Source organism: Stegodyphus dumicola, chromosome 6 (genome assembly GCF_044657685.1).
Source record: "Stegodyphus dumicola isolate Sdum_Otavi_A_Nest chromosome 6, ASM4465768v1".
NCBI lineage: Eukaryota > Metazoa > Arthropoda > Arachnida > Araneae > Eresidae > Stegodyphus > Stegodyphus dumicola.
Genome location: NC_140773.1, coordinates 202,755,605 through 202,769,380, shown reverse-complemented (window position 1 = coordinate 202,769,380; position 13,776 = coordinate 202,755,605). Strand labels below are relative to the sequence as shown.

At 34.7% G+C, this 13,776-nt stretch overlaps 1 protein-coding gene across 3 annotated transcripts in view; it reads left to right on the top strand.

Moving 5' to 3' along the window:
- Blos4 (biogenesis of lysosome-related organelles complex 1 subunit 4) overlaps positions 1–13,776 on the top strand; it is a 56,261-nt gene that overhangs the window by 12,260 nt on the left and 30,225 nt on the right. The window contains exons 1-2 of one of the 3 annotated variants that reach the window (XM_085819365.1): positions 11,922–12,387; positions 12,844–12,915. In XM_085819365.1, coding sequence (XP_085675491.1) covers positions 12,247–12,387; positions 12,844–12,915 — 213 coding nt within the window. In that variant the 5' untranslated portion in view covers positions 11,922–12,246. Of the gene's footprint in view, positions 1–11,921; positions 12,388–12,843; positions 12,916–13,776 lie in introns of those variants that run through there. The other 2 variants (XM_035363381.2, XM_085819366.1) reach the window with 2 other exon arrangements.

Genomic DNA, 13,776 nt, shown 5'->3' with positions numbered 1-13,776 from the left:
AATGAGTCATGGTCTATTTTTAGAAAGAGTGAGACAACATTCCCGGACAAAAAGAGAAGGGATTTAATTTTTATCATGTCTTCGACATGATAAAAATTAACAAAAAGATTTTTTTTTTTTTTTTTACATCTCAAAATTTTTTTTTCCTGAGCTCTGAGAAATTTTTCCTAGCCGATCCCATTTCGTTTTTCGACTTTCACTTTCAACTCTTCACTTTTCTATAAAAGCATTCCACGTTTCTGTTCAGAACAGTGCGCGCTGTTGATGAGGCAACATGTCTCTCTCTACCCAAATCTGGAACCCTAGTCACGAGAGAATATGAGACTAGAAAAATAGTTTAGCTTATTGATTTAAAAAATGTCCCATGCTAGAACTCAGAATTATAATCAGAGCGGGGTTTTCCAGTAGCCACTTCCAAGATTTTAGATTTGCCATGGGTGACATGTTACCAAATTCATAAATTCTTCAATTATAGTCCCCTTCTTTGACAAATGGCTAAGAAATTCTTAAAGAATATCATGAGATTGGGTAAAGAGAGAGACGTGTTGCCTCCTCCACAGCCCACACGGATCTGAAGTGAAACGCGGAATGCTTTTATAGATAACTGGGGAATTGAAACAAAGTCAAAAGCCAATCGAAAGTAAAATCCCAACAGAATTCCACAAGAATGAGTCATAGTCTATTTTTAGAAAGTGAGACAACATTCCCAGACAAAAAGAGAAGGGAGTTAATTTTTATCATGTCTAGAAGACATGATAAAAATTAACAAAAAGTTTTTTTTTTTTTTTTTTTTTTTTTTTTTTTTTTTTTTTTTACATCTCAGAAATTTTTTTCTGAGCTCTGAGAATTTTTTTCCCAGTCGGCTTTATTCACAAAACCAGATATATTCAAATTATTTCTATAGAGGGTTCTCATCTATTTAAACCACTCGCGTTTCAGCTTTAAATCAGTCTGTGCTGTGCACTGGAGCTGAATACACGCTTCTTCCTCCTGGAAATAGGTTTTGTGAAGGTGTGTGGAGATATTGTTTTCAGCTGTCAGACATTTTTTTCCAACAGCCGACTCGATCGTTCAAATGACACCGTGGAAGTTGGAGAGAGGTCAAGTCGATTCGGAGGACGGTAAAGCATTTGAGGGCTATTTGCCTTAAGAAATGCCTTCGTGGAGGACTTTGGAAGGGAAACTGGCTCGTATTCACGTTACACATGGGGAAAAACCACGAAAAAAAAACACCCATGCAGCCAGCTTGAAAGTCAGTCGTTCACGTTTAACAAAATATGAAATGGATTTTATAAAAACATATTGGGATCGTATTCAAAATTGGATCATTCTGTTGTTTTATCAGAATATACCAGTATACGATTGAACAATTCTATTGAATCACATGATCTTGCCTTCTTGAAAGTCATTTGTTAACGTTTCACAAAATATATATCAGTATAAGATGGAACCATCGTGATCCGTTATCCTGACTGATGGAGTCAGCTGTGGATCACAAGACCTTGCCTTTTTTGAAAAGGATTTGTTAAAGTTTCACAAAATATATTAGTATACAATGGAACTATCGTGATCCGTTAATTCTGACGGGTCTAGTCAGCTGTGGATCACGAGATCTTGCCTTTTTGAAAGTCATTTGTTAAAGAAGTTTCACAAAATATATCAGTATACAATGGAACAATCGTGATCCGTTAATTCTGACAAGTCTAGTCAGCTGTGGATCACGAGATCTTGCCTTCTTGAAAATCATTTGTTAAAGAAGTTTCACAAAATATATCAGTATACAATAGAACAATCGTGATCCGTTAATCCTGACTGATTGAGTCATTTCTGGATCACGAGATCTTGCCTTCTTGAAAGTCATTTGTTAAAATTTCACAAAATATATCAGTATACGAGGGAACAGTCGTGATCCGATTATACTGACTGCTCTAGCCAGCTGTGGATCACGAGATCTTGCCTTCTTGAAAAGGATTTGTTAAAGAAGTTTCACAAAATATATCAGTATACGATTGATAAAATCGTGATCCGTTAATCCTGACTAGTCTAGCCAGCTGTGGATCACGAGATCTTGCCTTGTTAAAGTTTCACAAAATATATCAGTATACGAGGGAACCATCGTGATCCATTGATCCTGACTGCTCTAGCCAGCTATGGATCACGTGATCTTGCCCTGTTGAAAGGGATTTGTTAAAGTTTCACAAAATATATCAGTATACGATTGATAAAATCGTGATCCGTTTTTCCTGACTAATGGAGTCAGCTGTGGATCATGAGATCTTGGCTTCTTGAAAGGAATTTGTTAAAGTTTCACAAAATATATCAGTATATGATGGAACAATCGTGATCCAATTACACTGACGAGTCTAGCCAGCTGTGGATCACGAGATCTTGGCTTCTTGAAAGGAATTTGTTAAAGTTTCACAAAATATATCAGTATAGGATGGAACAATCGTGATCCAATTACACTGACGTGTCTAGCCAGCTGTGGATCACGAGATCTTGGCTTCTTGAAAGGAATTTGTTAAAGTTTCACAAAATATATCAGTATATGATGGAACAATCGTGATCCGATTACACTGACGGGTCTAGCCAGCTGTGGATCACATGATCTTGCTTTGTTGAAAAGGATTTGTTAAAGTTTCACAAAATATATCAGTATACGAAATAATAGCATGTATTCTATAAAAACAGCTATTGAGTAAAACATTTCTAGCCTTGAAAAGCAAAAACAGTAGCACGGGGAAAAATATTACCCTACCTCAAAGTATTGAAAGGAAATAAGAATACATTTCTATAAAATGGGTGACTCAATAAATATTTGTAGTCTATGAAATACAAAAGAGTAAGAAAAAAATGTTCACATACCTTCACAGAAGCTCTTCCCAGGAGAGTGAGAAGCGTGTATCCACGTTGAGTGCACAGCACAGACTGATCTGAAACTGAAACGCAAGTGGTTTAAATACATTAACGAGTTGCTTCTAGAAACCGACTGGGAAAAATTCTCAGAGCTCTGGAAAAATTTTAACACATTAAAAAAAAAAAAAAAAAAAAAAAAAAAACCTTTTTTCTTTCTTAATTTGATGTCTTCACTTTTTTTATTTCTACAAGGTCAAAAGAATGAAGACATCAAATTAAGAAAGAAAAAGGAAGTATTCTTTTTTTTTTTTAATCTTTTTTCAGCTTTGAAAATTTTCTTCCCAGTCGTTAACATTTCGTTTTTGGACTTTCAGTTTCAATTCTTGGACCCATGATGTTCTTTTATTGATGTTCTTGTAGTATATTTCTATACAAATTTACTCCTTTTCCCCAAAAAAGATATCTTTTTTTTATTTTTTTACCTTCCAATTTGTATAGCTATATACTGAAAACAGGCATTAAAGTCAGTTTGTAGTATATTCCTATACAAATTCACTTAATTTCCCGAAAAAAAAAAGATGTCTTTTTTATTATTTTTTTTACCTTCCAATTTGTATAGCTATATGCTGAAAACAAGCTTTAAAGTCCGTTTGTAGTATATTCCTATAAAAATTCACTGCCTTCCCCCCCGAAAAAAAAAGATGTCTTTTTTTTTATTTTTTTTACCTTCCAATTTGTATAGCTATATGCTGAAAACAGGCTTTAAAGTCCGTTTGTAGTATATTCCTATAAAAATTCACTGCCTTCCCCCCCGAAAAAAAAAGATGTCTTTTTTTTTATTTTTTTTTACCTTCCAATTTGTATAGCTATATGCTGAAAACAGGCTTTAAAGTCCGTTTGTAGTATATTCCTATACAAATTCACTGCCTTCCCTCCTCCGAAAAAAAAAGATGTCTTTTTTTTATTTTTTTTTACCTTCCAATTTGTATAGCTATATACTGAAAACAGGCCTTAAATTCCGTTTGTAGTATATTCCTATACAAATTTACTCCCTTTTCCCCAAAAAGATGTCTTTTTTTTTAATTTTACCTTCAAATTTGTATAGCTACATACTGAGAACACGCGTTCAAGTCCGTTTGTAGTATATTGGTATACATGGTCTATTTTTAGAAAGGGTGAGACAACATTCCCAGACAAAAGGGGGTAGAGTTAATTTTTATCATGTCTAGAAGACATGATAAAAATTAACAAAAAGATTTTTTTTTTTTTTTCATCTCAGAATTTTTTTCTGAGCTCTGAGAATTTTTTCCCCAGTCGACAGCCAACAGAAATGTTTCCAGCCAACGCGATTTACTTTCACTTTCAACTCTTTTCTATATAAGTATTCCACGTTTTCTGTTCAGAACCGTGCGGGCTGTCCAAGGTGCAACATGACTATAGACGAGCGGTCCAATAGTTCTATGACAAAATATCGCTTTAATCTTTTCAGTAACATTATTGAGGATACTTTTCTTGTAAAAAAGAAAAAAAGTATTGTTTTCTTTCATCTAGGGCAACAATCATACCTTGGATGTTTAGAAGAAGATCCGTTTAAGTAAAAAAGATTAGCCCCATCGCACAACATCATCATGGGTTCTCAATCTTATCCCAACAGCCCTGTGATCATTGTTTTTTTCAAAAGTCAGGCAAAAAGTATTCCTTTTAAAACATTTTCTGTTCTTCCTGGGTGGGGGATTGCGTACCGAGAATGTATTTTCTACAAACCCCACGGATTAGAACAGAAATATATTACAATCATCACGCCATCGTGGTTTTCGAAAGACAAAACAATTCCTCATGGAACAACATATTTTCTTCCTGGTTGTGAGATGAGGTAGAGATGTTGCATCGTCAACAACCCACACTGATCTGAACAGAAATGTGGAATGTTTTTATAGATATAAGAAATTAAGTGAAAGTAAAAATGAAATCATATTGGCTGGAAATATTTCTTGGCTGTCGAATGGGAAAAATATTTCCAGAGCTGAAAAAAAAAAAAAAAAAAAACTCTTCCATTTTTCTATTAATTTGATGTCTTCACTTTGTTTACTTTGGAATGGAGAAACCCAAAGACTATGATTCATCCTTTCTAAAACATATAATTCCTAGAATGAGTTATGGTCTATTTTTAGAAACAGTGAGACAACATTCCCACACAAAAGGGAGGTAGGGTTAATTTTTATCATGTCTAGAAGACATGATAAAAATTAACAAAAATTTTTTTTTTTTTTTTTTTTTTTTTTTTTTTTTTTTTTTTTTTTACATCTCAGATTTTTTTTCAGAGCTCTGAAAATTTTTTCCCAGTCGGCAACCAAGTGAAAATTTTCCAGCCAAGACGATTTGGCTTTTACTTTCACTTTCATCGCTTTTCTATAAAAGTATTCCACGTTTTCTGTTCAGAACCGTGCGGGCTATCCAAGGTGCAACATGCTTTTTCTCTTTCTCTATCTCATCTGGACCCAGGAACATTCTTCTAGAAAGAGCTTCTGTGAACACAAGCTTTTTTCCAATTTTTGACGTCTCACAGAATAGAAATCATTCCTCCGTTTAGGGGAAAATGTTTCCCATTTGAAAAGCTAGGACCCCTCGTTTGGATTTCATCGACGGACATGAAAGATATTTTCCCATGACGAAATCTCTCTATCCCACACCTTCTTCTAAAGTGAGGTTAAAGAGATTTTTCATACCGGGTTTTCAATTTTCACCTCAAATCATACCGTTGACGACGTGTGACACACAAACCGTGACATAAATTTCAGTTTCCATGACAGCTAAGAGTCTTGAGGTTTAAAGAAATGTATGAAAGAATTTATTTTTGATCCGTTTCAGCGATTGAGTGGGCTGGGAAAAAGAGGCTCTTTCCATGACAGCTAACACGCTTGAGCTTTAAACATGTATGAAAGAATTTATTTTTAATCCATTTCAGCGATTGGGTGGGCTGTGAAAAGAAAAAGCTCTTTCCATGATACCTAACACTCTTGAGCTTTAAAAATGTATGAACGAATTTATTTTTAATCCATTTCAGCGATTGAGGGGGCTGGGAAACATTTTCTTAGAGCTCAGGGGAAAAAAGGCTCTTTCCATGACACCTAACACGCTTGAGCTTTAAAAATGTATGAAACAATTTATTTTTAATCCATTTCAGCGATTGAGTGGGCTCGGAAAATTTTCTTAGAGCTCAGGGAATGTGTCTGCAGGTTGAATGCACAGCACACACAGATGGGAAGTCGAAACTCGAGTGGCTTAAATAAATATACGAAATTTGGGTCATCGAGTGACTAGAAAAAATTCTCAGATCTCTGGAAATAATTCTGATTTCAAGCATCGGACATGAGAACAGAAATATATTACAATCATCATGTCATCGTTGTTTTCGAAAGCCAAAAGAATTCCTCATGAAAGAACATCTTTTTTTCCTGGTTGTGGGATGGAGTAGAGTTGCTGCATCTTGAACAACCCACACTGATCTGAACAGAAATATGAAATGGTTTTATAGATATAAGAAATGAACTGAAGGTGAAAGTAAAAATGAAATTGTATTGACTGGAAATATTTCTTGGCTGTCGAATGGGAAAAATATTTCCAGAGCTGAAAAAAAAAAAAAAACCTCTTCCTTTTTTTCTATTAATTTGATGTCTTCACTTTGTTTACTTTGGAATGGAGAAACCCAAAGACTATGACTCATCCTTTCTAAAACATATAATTCCTAGAATGAGTTATGGTCTATTTTTAGAAACAGTGAGACAACATTCCCACACAAAAGGGAGGTAGGGTTAGTTTTTATCATGTCTAGAAGACATGATAAAAATTAACAAAAAGTTTTTTTTTTTTTTTTTTACATCTCAGATTTTTTTTCTGAGCTCTGAAAATTTTTTCCCAGTCGGCAACCAAGTGAAAATTTTCCAGCCAAGACGATTTGGCTTTTACTTTCACTTTCATCGCTTTTCTATGAAAGTATTCCACGTTTTCTGTTCAGAACCGTGCGGGCTATCCAAGGTGCAACATGCTTTTTCTCTTTCTCTATCTCATCTGGACCCAGGAACATTCTTCTAGAAAGAGCTTCTGTGAACACAAGTTTCTTTCCACTTTTTAATGTCTCACAGAATAGAAATCATTCTTCTGTTTAGGGAAAAATGTTTCCCGTTTGAAAAGCTAGGACCCCTCGTTTGGATTTCATCAGCAACCGTTTATCAGGTTCTAGCGAAATTGGATGATCCATCCATGAATCAGAATTTCCCATCCGTGGTTTGGATGCAAAAAGATTTCAACATAGTTCAACATAGTTTTCAACATAGTTAAGAAAAATCCTTCAATCCTATTTGAAAGGAGATGTCATGATATTGAAAGACATTTTTGAATGACGGACATTGAAAGACATTGAAAGACATTTTTCCATGACGAAATCTCTCTATCCCACAGCTTCTTCTAAAGTGAACTTAAAGAGATTTTTCATACCGGGTTTTCAATTTTCACTTCAAACCATACCGTTGACGACGTGTGAGACACAAACCATGACATAAATTTCAGTTTCTATGACAGCTAACACTCTTGAGCTTTAAAAATGTATGAAAGAAGTTATTTTTAATCCATTTCAGCGATTGAGTGGGCTGGGGTAAAAAAAAAGGCCCTTTCCATGACAGCTAACACGCTTGAGCTTTAAAAATATATGAAAGAATTTGTTTTTAATCCATTTCAGCGATTGAGTGGACTGGGAAACATTTTCTTAGAGCTCAGGGGAAAAAAAGGCTCTTTCCATGAGAACTAACACTCTTGAGGTTTAAAAATGTATGAAAGAATTTGTTTTTAATTCATTTCAGCTATTGAGTGGGCTGGGGAAAAAAAGGCCCTTTTCATGAGAGCTAACATGCTTGAGCTTTAAAAATATAGGAACGAATTTATTTTTAATCCATTTCAGCGATTGAGTGGGCTGGGAAACATTTTCTTAGAGCTCAGGGATAAAAAGGTTCTTTCCATGACAGCTAACACGCTTGAGCTTTAAAAATGTATGAAAGAATTTGTTTTTAATTGATTTCAGCGATTGAGTGGGCTGGGAAACATTTTCTTAGAGCTCAGGGAATGTGTGTCTAGGTTGAATGCACAGCACACACGGATGGGAAGTCGAAACTCGAGTGGCTTAAAAAATAAATATACGAAATTTGGTTCATCGAGCTGACTAGGAAAAATTCTCAGAGTTCTGGAAATAATTCTGAGTTCAATCATGGGACATGAGAACAGAAATGTATTACAATCATCATGTCATCATTGTTTTGGAAAGCCAAAAGAATTCATCATGAAAGAACATCTTTTTTTTTCCTGGTTGTGGGATGGAGTAGAGTTGCTGCATCTTGAACAACCCACACTGATCTGAACAGAAACATGAAATGTTCTTATAGATATAAGAAATGAATTGAAAGTGAAAGTAAAAATGAAATCATATTGGCTGGAAATATTTCTTGGCTGTCGAATGGGAAAAATATTTCCAGAGCTGAAAAAAAAAAAAAAAAAAAATCTTCCTTTTTTCTATTAATTTGATGTCTTCACTTTGTTTACTTTGGAATGGAGAAACCGAAAGACCATGACTCATCCTTTCTAAAACATATAATTCCTAGAATGAGTCATGGTCTATTTTTAGAAACAGTGAGACAACATTCCCACACAAAAGGGGGGTAGGGTTAATTTTTATCATGTCTAGAAGACATGATAAAAATTAACAAAAAGTTTTTTTTTTTTTTTTTTTACATCTCAGAATTTTTTTTCTGAGCTCTGAAAATTTTTTCTCAGTCGGCAACCAAGTGAAAAATTTCCAATCGGCTTTTACTTTCACTTTCAACTCTTTTCTATAAAAGCATTCCACGTTTTCTGTTCAGAACCGTGCGGGCTCTCCATGGTGCAACATGCTTTTTCTCTCTCTACCTCAGCTGCATCTAGGATGTTTTTCCTTCTTCAAGAAGTGGAATTTTTTGGGAATACCTTACAATTTCACGAGCTAGCTGTTTCTTATATTTCGAGGAGATTTCAATAAAATTGTTTATAGATGTCACCTATTGCAGATGGGGAAAAAGTCTATACTGGATCGCTGGAGACATCTCATCCAGATAGGTCACGTTATATTTTTTCCCACACCTAAATAAATTGGACATGAGCCATCCTTTTATTTTCTCATCCAACAAAGATAGACACTACAGACCGTTTTGGGTTTTCACTCTTCGCGAACCAAGACGAGCCGCAGCCACACTTTGAGTTTTCTATGAGCGCAATAATGGATCAGGTGAGCAGCCATTTTGTTTCCCATCTCACCCAGATAGGTCATGTTGTATTTTGTTTCATGCACCTAGCCAATTTCGGACATTAGCCATCCTTTTGTTTTCTTTTTCTATCGAACCAAGATGGACTCTGGAGACAATTTTGTTTCTCAACGGAAAAGTAAATTTTCTGAATGGGTACCGGTGTTCGAATACTTTTGTGACCGACTGTACAAAACATCGTCGTCGAAAACAAAGCGGCTGAAAAACATCGCGGTTCAAAAACGTCGTCGAAAACATCGTGGCAAAAAACAAAGTATCCACAAACCATCGCACGACGACAACATCGCAAACATGCCCCCTTCAGACTTCAACAACTATACATGGACATTCGCGCAACGACCCGCGAGCACAAAGATGGAAAGAAGGACAATCCTTACTTTCACATTTTTTATTAATCAACAAATCCTTGCTGAGAAAACAAAAAAGAAACTTAAGCATAGAAAACTAACGCAACTTATAGCACTTAATAGAATTTTAAACCGACATAGTTAACTAACAAAGGCTATTAATAAATCATTTTTTGTAAAGTTTTCACTGGTAATTTTTCATGAAAAGTATAATCTATAAGTTGCATTTAGTTTTCTATGCTTAAGTCTCCTTCCCACCTTTTCAGCAAAAACCTATTAGTTAATAATAAAAAAAAAATGTGAAAGTAAAAACCATCCCCCTTCACATCCTGCGCCCACAAATCACTACGGGAACATCCACTTACAATCACCAAAACCTGAAAAAAGCACATCCGCGACGCAATCGCCACGCGACGATTTGCAGATATTCCACCCTTCACCACGACACCCTCGACGACGACGCCCCCAAACCGCGAAGCCCCTGGACCGCCCCACTTTCGACGACGATACTTTGTACCGCGATGCTTTCTCTTTGCGATGCCCCCCCACGATGCCCCGCAGCACGACGCCCCCGCCCTGCGCTGCCCCCCCCGCGACGCCCCCGTCCGCGATGCCCCTGCCGCGATGTTATCGACGGACACCATGTTAAATAGACTTGTTTCTGTTTTTTATTTTCCCGGCAAAGCATCATCTCTTTAGATTTTCATGTTACATTAACAGAATAAATACAATAATTTCATTAAAATTTTATATATGTACAAAATTCGTAACAATATTTTACTTAGCTGTATATTCTTTTCGCAAAGCATCTTTCTTTCCGTTACTTAGCTTTGCAATCTTTTAAAGCAAAGTGTAGTTCCTAATAGCAATTTAATACTTTTCGAAGCATTTGTGTACTTAATTTAATTAAGAGAACATTTATAACGCCAGTGTAATTATAATTTATAACGCCAATATAATAACAGATGTAGCATATTTATTTAACTTTTCTCCAATTTGCTCACTTGTACGTAGTCATTTGCGATAGCTATAGAATTTAAGAATAAAATTCTGTGAGAGCACATAGAAAACAAAATTGTATACCTTTTATCTTTTTATTAATATTTTAGAGAGAAAACTTTGATTTCACTAAATGCAGCATTATGGTGTTATTTTTATAAAAAAAAAAAAAAAAAAAAAAAAAAAAGAGTCTGATGCGGGCATCGCATGACTTTCTTGCACGGCCTATTAAATTATGCAAATTTTTTTGCTGCACTTCGTTTAAATTTATTTCCTCGAATTATTCTAATTTAATTAGCCGATCCCTGAAAGCAAGTTGAAAATGACATAAAAAATCGCAAATTTTGGAAATTAAATATCCTGGTCAAATTTTGTCTCAACGGGAATCAAACTTCCTAAATTTTTAATTTTTCATAACGAGTGTAAAACTTTCCCAAATATAAGTATAAAGAATGCGAGACCGCTTTTAAAGCTAGAATTCGCTATTTATCGAAAAATTATTTTTTTTAAAATTTGATACTATCAAAATAAGAATATTTTTTGTTGATTCGTTGTTTGAACGGACATGACGTAAAGAGAAAACACTAAAAACATTGTCGAAAGAAAGAGGAAAAATCTGCACTCGCTTAATAAGAGAGTTTATTTTAAACTTTTTCTTTTCTTCTTCTTTTTTTTTTTTTAAGTTTTTCTTTTTCTTATATTCAAAAGATAGCGAGACAATCGTGGCTTTACCAGACTTCTTAAAAAACAAACAAAAAAAAAAAAAAAAAAAAGTTTACTAAAGAAGACGTATCTGTGCTAATCTGTGGAAAGAGTACAGTGTACTCTCGATTATCCGGGTGCGGATTACCCGGTTTTCGGATTAACTATGCGTGGCTGCGCTCACGCACGCACACTTAAAGCTAAACGTGAGAGTGTGTAAAAAGCACGAACGTGTAAGCCCAAGTACATATAAATTGCGTCTTAGTTTCAACTATTCGTGTAGTTCGAAGCTCTGTAAAAGTAAAGAATGTTATGAAATTTTAGAAAAAGTTGATTGTATTGGATGCAGAGTAACAAAATTTTGGTCGAAAGTAAAACCAATAACACTGATTTGACATAGAAAGATTCTTCCTAATATAGAAATTGCAGATTTGTCTAGCTGTGAAGAAGTTGAGGCAATAACTGAAGTTGTATGCCAAAAATTGAAAATGTAAAATTCTTCGAAAATGTTGATCAGGAAAACATAGAGGAATAATTCTACAGGACCGGGCTTTTAATACTTAAGAAATGCGGATATCGTTTTAAATGTCACAAAAACATAATCAATAGTTTGGATTATTCGTGTTTTTCATTTATCCGTAACATGTTTTCGCGGCGTTAGCCCGGATAATCGAGAGCACACTCGTTGATAAGGAGCACGAAATGCAGAATTTTTATCACGATTTCGGTTCTGGTGACTTTCATTAGACGACTATTCATGCCTGTCTTCTGCATATCATGATACACTTTAAAGAAACAGGAAACCACTAACCGATTGCTGTATTAAGTTTTATAAAATTGTGTTAATCTTAGAAATACAATATTCGGAAGTCTATGGAACTCTCGACATTACGAAAAGACTTCTTTCCAAACGTGTGATGATATATAAGTAATTTGTTATAAGAAGAAGATGAGTCTCTTCACTCCGTTTTTTAATTTCAGTCTGCTTCGTTGTAAGTATGGCGGATGATGAACTTTCGCCGACAGAAGAGAGGCCAATCGTAGATGAGAAATCTCCAGATAAAGCTAAGCTTGATAATTTAATAACAAATTTGGCGCATGATTATTCTAAGTACTTAAAAGTTGACGTAACGGCTGAGGTAAATATATTGTTATGGTTAATGCATGCTTAAATTTAGTTATTTTCTGACAAATTCACCGTGATTAAATTGTAACATAATAAATGTTTATAATGCTAGTTATTTGATTCTGTTGTACTTTTCCATTATGCACTTGCCAGCCATTTTGGCGGCACTATTGCAATAATATGTACTTTTATTCTTGTTTACACCAGTAGACATACACACTTGGTCCTGAGATAATGCTATTGTTGGCTCTCGGCATATGTTTAGCTCCTCTTTCACAGGAACCAAAAAGCGTGGCAGGCGCATTACGGAAAAATACCGATTTTATTAATGGTAATACAGGCTGTAACACTATAATAGAAAGAGATGATTCCTCATTTTAATTTTTAATTCAACATGTCTGAATATTTCGTTCTGTGCTTTATTTAATTTGAGACCTCGAGTAGGTCCTAAAATTGCATTTTATTCTAGAAAGCTGTGTTAGAAGACGCAATAGAAGATGTCTTAACTCGTTTAGATGAATTTACATCTCTTGTTGATATGGTAAGTTTCTACTTTTCTGTGGTTGCATTTTTGTATATAATATTTGCAAGTGCAAAACCTAAAATTCCCTTTTTTTGTAAAAAAACACTCTTTTTTGTAAAAAATCATCGATTTTGTTATATTATAGAAAAGAACCAAATCTCGATTGTAAGAATTATTTTATGGGAACTGAATGCAAATAGTTTTAATAGTGAACAAGTTATGTCAGCAGTTGTAAAGATGCCAAAGCTCCACTAGAAAAGAATGTTCTTTCAGTGGGGAAAGGGCAGAATCACCCACTGCTTCGCGCGTTTTTAAAAATTGCACATACTCGGTATCCATATACCCATCGACCTATTTTCACTTAAAAAAAAATCCAAAAATTGCACAAACTTGCATTGCGCACTCTCTTCACTTTGTCCATGTACACATTGATATATTTTCATTTAAAAAGTCAAAGGAACACCCAATTCTACAATACAGGCAAACAAAAAATACATAATCTCAATAAACTGCATTTTAAACCAAACAATAAAATAAGATAAAAAAAGAAAAACATGTTATACATTTAAGCACTACAAAAAGCAAATATCGACTTACCCTATTTAAAAGTTCCTTCGTCTTTAGTCTGTGGTACACAAAATTCCTTAACAGCATCCAAAAACTTCCTAAAATTATCTGAACTCGAAACCGTATATTGGCATTGCCACATCTGAACCTTTCTTCCTACAAACCCGTGAAAATCCATCTAAATGGTTTTTACGTTCGACTAGATGCATATCCTTCCTACATACAGGACACTTATAATAGTAAACCTTCATTTACACACCAGTCAATTAACGCTCTTTCCCCCTTTCGTTCCAAATCGTACAGAAACTTCAA